General features: G+C 38.9%; 1 protein-coding gene across 1 annotated transcript; it reads left to right on the plus strand.

The window, feature by feature from the left end:
• The first annotated feature begins 2,380 nt into the window (after window positions 1-2,380).
• Window positions 2,381-3,607, plus strand: LOC130859194 (melanoma antigen preferentially expressed in tumors-like). Its single transcript, XM_057746496.1, has one exon. It carries the CDS (start codon window positions 2,381-2,383, stop codon window positions 3,605-3,607), a length of 1,227 nt encoding a protein of 408 aa, XP_057602479.1.
• Window positions 3,608-10,099: the final 6,492 nt, after the last annotated feature.

Genomic DNA, 10,099 nt, shown 5'->3' on the forward strand with positions numbered 1-10,099 from the left:
TCAAATAGAGAGTGTAAGAGAAGTGTGAGTGAAATATTTATGATAATCACATGTAACTGTAGATGTCTGAAAAAGAAGGACACGCTGTGAGATCAGAGGTGCCATTAGGGAAACAAGGTGGCATTTGCTTTGATGAATTCTCCAAGGTTTAGGGTCTGAAGCTCCACTTCGATGGCTTTCATCTCAAAAGCTTGATTTATTCAACAGCTGAAAAGAGGATGTATCTCTGGGAAGGCGCAGGGGAGGGACATACAGAATAATTAAACTCCCTGGAAATATGTTTAGACAAGAATGCAAATTTACAGTGAGAAATATAATGTCAAGAGAACTGGGATATTTCTGTTGGTGTGGCCAACACAATTTTTTTTTTCCTGTAAGCAGATCTACACAGGAATTTGAACTGTAATGGAAGGTACCATGATAAGCTTAGAATCAGAGAAAAGATCAAGGTGACATTTCCAATGTTTAATAGCATTAGGCTCTGACAGCCATGTATGACCATCTTAACATCAGGAGTACACCTGCCACTCTACTTGGAGTTACACGTTTCTGCCCCAAATAATCCTCATGCTATATTTTCTTGGCTAAATAGATATGCACTGGCATTGAGGATATCCCTCCAATGTGAATTCCCGCCTCACTGTCATCATGCATCTAGCATAGTATTTATTACTTTATATTATTAGATGTCATGCTTACTTAGACCATAAACTCTTTGAAGCTGGCGCGAAACACCCAACAGCTAGCATAGTCTCGGACACATTACAGACCCTCAATAAGTGATTATGATTTAGTTAGCTGATAATGAATGAGTGACTGAAGGAACGAAGTGTATGGGTGATATTTTTACATATAATTATTTTTCTCTTTTCCTCTTCTACTCTACACCTGATGGGACTGGGTGTACTTTATTTTTCCCCTAATTAAACACTGATAAACTAGTGCCAGTTCTATGAAGATTATGCAAATGTGCTTAGTAACCTCTCATTTCAAAAGTAACACAAACATCTTTGTTGTATGGTCTTTGAGTTGTTCTCTTGGTGTTCAGTGTCAGCAAAGTCCTTTCCCTTTTCAACATAGATCCACTCACCTAACTTACCTTGGTTGTACACATTCTGCTCTTGAAGCATATTCATAGAGGCAGAGTTTAATTAGGACTTTATTTTTTAGATGAATATAAGAAATACTAGTACTGACATAGAAGCTCTCTTCTGTAAATCTCGAAGTAGCTCAAATTTTAAAAAGTTAAAAAATAGCAATTATGTTGACTACTACTCATGGTATCCTTGCAGAGTACTTGTTATTCACAACTTCAAAAAAAAAAATAAAAAACAACCCAGGAACAAAAGCTCATTTCTCTGTTATCAATTATTACTCGCATGTATGAAGCCATTAGCTTCACACAGTATTTTGTATGGTAATAACTTGACAAGATTTTAAGGGGAAGTTAAAAAGTGAACACAAATTAACCCTGAGTTACTACTCAAATCTCCAAAAAGAATCTCAAGATTTGCCTTTACTTATGGTCAAAAGACAGAATGAGGCTCATGTCATTCATCACTCTCCATTAAGATGAGGTTCTTTCAAGACCCTGGAATTCACATAAGAAGTGGTCACTTAGCCATTCTGTCCACAGATAGTAATGGGATATCTATTATGCCCACAACCCTGAGTGAGACGCTGTGGGCAACTATAAAAATTAACCAGATATTGTTATTGCCCTGGACAGACTTATATTCACTAAGAGATACATCGGTATAAATAATATTTATTTAACTAGATCATTATTTAAGATAATACAAAATTAAGGACTTTTAAACAAAGATAGAGAAAGTTTATGACTACTGACTGAAGGAATTACTAAAATCATACACTAAAAGAGTATGTTATTGATACTAAATGATATGTATACTTCAGTAAGAAAAACACTGATCTCCCATGAAGCTGTGTGATACAAGCAGTCATAACAAGGAAAGAAAGTGGTAAACTTATTGATAAATCTAAATCAGAACCTCTTGGGAAAAAATAATGGCTACGGAGAGGAAGGGACTGAAAATAAATTGGACTTGGCAGAATCTTCTGGCCCCAGAGTCACCTGCTCGGTTCTTCAAGGAATCTGAGGTCTGAGCATCCCGCCAATATCATCAGAGTTGGATTCCTTTCAGAGCAGATCAGAATGAGTGTCTGGAACCCATCCAGACTCCTGGACCTGGCGGGAACAAGCCTGCTGAGGGATGAGACCTTAGCCATCGCGGCTCTGGAGGATCTGCCAGAGGTTCTTCCCACCCCTGTTCAGGGAGGCCTTCCATGGGAGATGCACTGAGACCCTGAAGGCCACGGTGCACATCTCGCCTTTGTCTGCCTGCCTCTAGGGGGCCTCATGGAGATGCCTTACCTGGGAACCTTACAAGCAGTGCCGGATGGGCTTGATGTCTTACTTGCCCAGAAGGATCGCCCCAGGAGGTGCAAACTGCGGGCACTGGATTTAAGGAATACTGGCCAGGACTTCTGGAGCGTGTGGTCTGGATCCAATATCCGTGTGTCCTCAAGCTCATTGATGGCACCAGTGACTGAGGACAGGTCAAGGACAGAACAGCCCTTGGCTCCCTTGCAGGTGTTTATAGAACTTTGCCTCAGTGAAGGGACCATGGATGGATTCTTCATCTACCTTGTACAGTGGGTAGAGAAGAGAAAAGTCTCCGTACACCTGTGCTGTAAGAAGCTGAAGATTGTTACTATGCCCATGGAAAATATTATGAAGGTCCTGAGTATGGTGCAGCTGGACTGTACCGAGGAGGTACAGGTGAATTGCACCTGGCATCTGTCCACCCTGGCCATGTTTGCTCCTCTCCTGGGCCAGATGAGTAATGTACAGAGACTCTTTCTCTCCCGCATCCACTTGTCTGCACTTGATGGGCAGGAGGAACACCACATTGTCCAAATTACCTCTCGGTTCCTCAGGCTGCACCACCTCTGGGATATTCGAATGAAATCTCCCTCCTTCTTCCAAGGTCGCCTGGACCAGATCCTCAGGTGTCTGAAGACTCCCTTGGACAACCTCACAATAACTCACTGCCTACTTACAGAATCAGACTTGACCCATCTGTCCCAGGGTCCGAACATCAGTCAGCTAAAGGGCCTGGATCTGAGTGGTGTCACACTGACCAACTTTAGTCCTGAGCTCCTACAAGTTCTGCTGGAAAAAGTTGCAGCCACCCTCCAAGAACTAGACTTAGATCTGTGTGGAATCATGGACTCCCAACTTGACGCCATCCTGCCTGTCCTGACCCACTGCTCCAAGCTCAGGACCTTCAGCCTGTATGGGAACCTCCTCTCCATGGCCGTCATGGCGAAGATTCTACATCATACCGATGGACTGCCTGGTTTAATTCTAGAGCTGTATCCTGCCCCACGAGAGAGTTACAACTCTCAGAGAATTCTCCACCTAGGGAGACTTGCCCAGTTTCAGGCTGAGCTGATTGATATTATGAGCGATTTAGGACGTCCCAGGAACATCTGGATTAGCTCTAACCCCTGTCCTCGTTGGGGCAATGAGATATTCTATCATGAGAAGACCATTATATACTGCTGTTTTGTCCCTTCTTAGTTGGTTACCTCAATCAAAAACTTTCTTCTGGGCACTGGAAACTGAAACCTAGGACATTGGTGCATTGTGAAGGGAACACAGACCCATGGTTTCAGACATCTGTTCAATGTGAATGTGAAAAGGAAAGGTGATCCAGCATGGGTACAAGATTGAAGGGGAAATGTTGACTCAAGGAGTTGATGGGACATTCAGTGTGCTGGTGGTTCCAGGGATGGAGTGGATATAGGGATGGAGGAACCTTAAGCGAAAGCCTTGGTTTCCTTGCAAAAGGAAGATAATGATACAGAGTCAGCTTATTAGACATTTGTAAGTTCCAATGAGATGATGCACTTGAGGGCTTCACCCTGGAGCTATCATATACTAAGAAATAATTAAATGAGTCTTTTCCTTCTTTTTCTCTCCTAGTGGAACCCCCAGTATCTACATTCCTCTAGCTTTACCCCCTATTGCTAACAACAGGAGGAGAGCAAACCCAGGGCCTGAAATGGGTCTCAGCTTTCACATGTAGACAACAATGAATCATGATTCACTCAAGCTGCTCTATCAGCCAGTGCAGGGAGTGGGAGGAGAGGGCCTAGGAGAGATTGAACTTATCACTAGTGATAGACATTCTGGGCCTCAGGTCTCCTAGGCCACCAGTTGGTAGATCAGACCAGAGGATATAACTCAGCTTTGTAAGCAGGTCTGTATACATCAGTACTTTCTTAAAATTTTGTTGTCCCATTAATACTAGTTGAGTTTAAATATTTGCGCAGTGATTTACATAAATATCAAATATATGAAATTTCTTTGAAAATTACAGAGGTAATTTAGTACTTGTAAAGAATGCATGTGGCTTTTTTAAAAATGTTTAACTTCCTTTGGAGTCTCAAAACAAATAAGACATGAAAACTGATTTTAAAGATCAGTGAATGAGATTTTTTTCTCCATTAAAAATATTTAGAATAATAAAATTTTAGAGCTAAGATTACAATTACGTTTTTTAAAATAGACTTTATTTTTAGAACAATTTTAGATGCACAGTAAAATTGAGCAGGAAGTATAGAGAGTTTTCATTTATCTCTTGCCCCCACAGGTACAGCCTCCTTAGATATCCAAATCTCCCACCAGAATAGTACATTTGTTATAATTCATGAATCTGCATTGAGACATCCTTATCACCCAAACCTCACAGTTTACACTAAGGGTCACTCTTGGTGGCGTGCATTCTATGGGTTTTGGTGAATGTATAGTTGCATGTATCCACTACTGTAGTATCATATGGAGTATTTTCATTACCCTAATTTATAAGAACCTACTGTATAGCACAGGGAACTCTACTCAATACTCTGTAATGGCCTATATGGGAAACAAATATAGAAAAACAGAGTGAGAGTGGATATAGGCATACATATAACTGATTCACTTTGCTGTACACCTGAAACTAACACAACTTTGTAAATCAAGTATACTCCAATAAAAATTTTTGTAAAAAATAAATAAATAAATAAATTGGACTTAAAATGTTGGACTGAAGTCCAAATGCATTAATAATTAAAACTTGAAAGACCAAATTATCATTTATAAGAAAGAAATTTTCAGTTTTGATCTTCAAAAACAACTAGCTATACACTGTTTATGAGAGACACATCTAAAAATAAGTTGACTCATGCATATTAAAAGTAAAGAGGTAAAAAGATATAAAACAAATCTTGTGTATTAATATTTTTAGATAAAAATAAACTTTATTATGGATAAAGAATTTTCTAATTTAATGATAAAATGAAAAATTCACCAGAAATTTTTAATTTCGAACTTGGATACAACAAAATCCTAAATATAAGCATAAACTGGCAGAATTATGATTAAAAGTAAAGACACTAATTGGTAGAGATATTAACATAATTCTCAGAAACTTGATGGATTAAGCAGCAAAATGATTCTAAAAATATGGAAGCTTTAAGCAACACAATTAATAAGCTTCATTTAAAGGAAATATACCAAATTTCCACATAAGTTTTAAAGAATACAAATCATTTTTAAAAGTGCATGCAGGGCTTCCTAGGTGGTGCAGTGGTTAAGAATCCACCTGCCAATGCAGCGGACACGGGTTCGATCCCTGCTCCAGGAAGATCCCACATGCCGAGGAGCAACTAAGCCCATGAGCCACAACTATTGAGCCTGCACTTTAGAGCCTGTGAGCCACAACTATTGAGACCATGTGCTGCAACTACTGAAGCCCACGTGCCTAGAGCCTGTGCTCCACAACAAGAGAAGCCATGGCAATGAGGAGCCTGCACACCACAGTGAAGAGTAGCTCCCACTCACCACAACTAAAAGAAAGCCTGTGCACAGCAAAAAAGACCCAACATAGCAAATAAAATCAATCAATTAATTAATTAATTAATTAAAAAATAGTGCATGCAAACTTTACCAAAAACAAAAAAAGATTTTAATATGCTTCTCTCAGATACTTGACAAATCAAGTAGCAACAGAGCTAATAAGGATGTAGAAGTTTTGAATAACATAATCAATAAACTTGACATGAAAGAAATGTAAAGGACAATTTACTTAGCTCTTTGGGAACACTGATTATTTTTAAAGATATATGGAGCCTTTACAAAATGTGACCAGTGCCTAGTCTGACCAGAGACCACTGCTTTCTACCACTGTCTTCCCCCTTGCAAGCTTATCATATAATACCTTTGCCTGCAACATATGGCACTTTGAGATCCCATTGTCAATGATAATTCAGTATCTCTAATTTATCACTTGATCTACACAAATCATCTCTTCTACCTGACTTCCCATATTCAATTTGTTTTATTAGTCTTTCCAGTTGTTGTACCTTCTTTGCCTATTCCTTTCTCTTACCATTTATTTCTATCTATAATCCACATTGTTTTTTAACCTTTTATTATTTCACAATGCATGTCACATATAACCTTCATTTTTATTCCAACTACCTCTACCCTGGTTATGGGATTTCAATAGGTTACTCATTTCTCTCTCTGGACTTTGTCTAGTCAATACCAAGTACATCTTCTAGAACTTTTTCATCATGCCACTTGCTTGTTCAAAATATACAGTGGTTTCCAGTGCTTATGAGACAGAGGTTGGACTCTAGAATTCAAAAACCTCCAATAATTCCACAAATGACCTCTCAAAGTTCATACTCCATGATGTCCCTATAAGAATATTTTCTCCAAAAAGGAATAACCATAAAACTGCCCCTGCTATGTGTAGAACATCTATTTCTCTCTTTGATATTGTTCTTGGCAATTTTTTCCCACTATCAGTATATTTCCTACTCGTCTCCCCATCCATTTTTCAAGGCCCACATTTCTACTTGGATATTCTCTAAACACCTTCCTGAAGAGATGGTGCTACCTACTCAACTCTTATGGCATCATTTATATTATAAGCCTATGATTTCTTCTGAGTCTGTTGTGTGATTTCTTATATTGTCTTAACTACAATCATATTCCATAAGTTTTCTTATTGATCATCTATTCAAGAAGAGGAACCTACAAATGGTAATGTTAGAGCTGAAGGGCAATGCTTCCTCCATCTAACAAACACTTATAACAGCTACTCTTATAAACCTTAGTGATGAAGTTGACAGACATTGTGCTTGCCTTCATGGATCCCACAGACTGGTGGCAGGGAAATATAAAATAGTAATAAGCCGAAACATAACAGCTTTGGATGAAAGTTGTGAAAGACAAATTTAGTGTGAATAGAGAGTATTTAATAGGAGGGCCATTTTATATTGAAAAGGAGCAGAGGTGATAAGGAAAGGTCTCTGAGAATGTGACATTTAATGACATTTTGAGCATGTGTAAATCTCAAATCTAAATTTTTCAAAAACAAGAAAGAGGAATATGTTATCAGAGACACATAAGATATGGCCAGTTTTAAAACTCTGAATTTGTGTGATTTTGAACAGAATATTATTAAAAAGAGATTAACAGCTATAGGTTTAAAAATGTTTTATTTTATCCAAAGAGGACAAAACATAGAAATAATATTTTTCTCTTCAGAGATTAGCAACCAGTTATTATACATCATTATAATTTAATACATCCTATATTTTACCAGAAGAAATATTTCCTGTTTTTCTGAAATACCACAGTCACTTTGGAAGTAAGTGTTGGGTAGCAAGTTTATCAGTGTTGATGACATCTCTGTTTTGGGGCAGGGAGGAGCTATTCAGAGAAACGTGGAGAGTGATATCCACAGGTGACCAGCAGAAAGGGGCTGTTGCAGTTTCTTCTTTTCCTACTCCTCACCCTTTGGGGAGTACTCAGATGCCATGTGGTCACCTATGCAAAGGTTGTTCCTTGCACATCCATCAAGTCTGTAACATCTCTGAAGACAGTGCACTGCCAGTCATGTGCCCAGGGTTACAATTCAAGCCATCCTTTTGGGAAAGTCCTAGACCCCAAATGTCACAACATTTGGGATTTAGGCCAAGATGATCAATAAAGTCTTATTCAGCCCTAACATACACTCTTTTATGATCAACCAGGAACTCATAATCAACTATGGTCAAGAAGATAAAACAAAAGGAGAAAGCATTAAAAAAAATTAGACATAAAGAATGAGAAAAACAAACTTTGGGAAAGTAGCACTGATAACAAAATTCATTACAACTGAAATTATCAGCACTATTTGGGTTTTTTTTTTTATAAATTTATTTATTTATTTTATTTGTTTATTGGCTGCATTGGGTCTTCATTGCTGCACACTGGCTTTCTCTAGTTGAGGTGAGCAGGGCTACTCTTCATTGTGGTGCACAGGCTCCTCATTGTGGTGGCTTCTCTTGTTGCAGAGCATGGGCTCTAGGTACATGGGCTTCAGTAGCTGTGGCACACGGGCTCAATAGTTGTGGCTCACGGGCTCTAAAGCGCAGGCTCAGTAATTGTGGCGCACAGGCTTAGCTGCTCTGCGGCATGTGGGATCTTCCCGGAGCAGGGCTCAAACCCAGGTCCCCTGCATTGGCAGGTGGATTCTTAACCACTGTGCCACCCAGGAAGTCCCCAGAACTATTTGTTGAAATTATTTTTGTATTTTTTTCCTCCATGGAGATTATTCAAAAGAGGACCTCTAAAAGAACAGGTGATTCTTTCCCTAATATTTCAGAAGCCTGATCTCTAAGATGTTTCAAAATTGACTGTAGGACACAGGAAACTGTTACAGATTTCTTCACCAACAATTGTAAATAGCATAGGAGTTTGCAATTCCATCACTCTTCTGGAGCTAGGAAATCTAAGTAATTTGATCTATATTTCCTTGCAAAGAACTATTAAAATAACCTCCAATACTGGAATTGTACTGAGAAGGTAACTGGGGCTCAGTCATCTCCAGGGCTTCTTTACTCCCATATATGGGTCCTAAACCTGAATGACTTGAAGAGCTCTGGGCCGGAACAACTGGGGTACCTTGGACAGAATTCTTTATCGCTATGCTGTTTCTCTACGTATTCTCTCCAGCATGCCTGCTTCAGGATGGTTGAATTTCTTACATGTTGGCACAAGACTTATAAAAATGCAAGAAGAGAAACATAAAAAGAGATTGATTGAAGGGGGGCCAGGCAGAAGCTAACATCTGAGGTCACACAGCATCACTTCTGTAAAGCCCACCACTGTTGTTCAAGGGGAGGAAAGCTAGACCCAATCTCCTGATAGAGGAATGTCAGTGTCATATTTTAGGAAAAGCCTCTTCTGAAAATATAAACGGCCATGCTCACAACTCATTGGCCATAACTGGTCACATGGCCTCATTCATTGACAAAAAGGCTGAAAAGGAAAACCAGAAATAGATTTTGAATCGCACTAATACTGACCATAGAAGGTCCCCCCGCCCCCACTCCATAGCCTTCTTTATGCTGTGTTGAAAAGCTAACCACATAGTGTATCTTATTTGTTAGCTTTATGGAGTTGGGCTTTAATAGTTTGCTTTTGGACATGTGACTCATAGTCACAAAGAAAAATAGCCAGCTAAGTAAAATCTGTGTTTGCTTTTGCTATAGAAATATTGCTCAGAATGTTAACCATTACATCAGTACCGTCTGTGTAAAACTTCACAGAGTTATTTCTTTAAGATTTAACACCAGCAGAAAAGTTCTCTTCATTGAGGAACTGGCAGGAACTGGCAGGCATCCTCCTTTCTAATAATGAGAGCTGTGCCATTCATCATGCTCTCTTTTTCACCCTGAATGCCAAGAATTTCATAGTCAGTTCTGAAACTTAAACATAGCGACTATGTTATCATTCACTAAGGTTAACTTGCTATGCCTTTCTATTTTCAATGCTCCCAAATTTTGTATTTGTGTTTCTTCAGCCTCATTATTATATATATCTTGACTGTGGTGGTGACTACACCCATTCACATGTGATAAAATAAGATAGAACTATACACACATTTTACACGAACCATTTTCCTGGTTTTGGTATAATACTATCATTAAGATGTAACAACTGAGGGCACACAGGTGAAGGGTAGATGGG

This window comes from Hippopotamus amphibius, chromosome 8 (assembly GCF_030028045.1).
Source record: "Hippopotamus amphibius kiboko isolate mHipAmp2 chromosome 8, mHipAmp2.hap2, whole genome shotgun sequence".
Classification (NCBI taxonomy): domain Eukaryota; kingdom Metazoa; phylum Chordata; class Mammalia; order Artiodactyla; family Hippopotamidae; genus Hippopotamus; species Hippopotamus amphibius.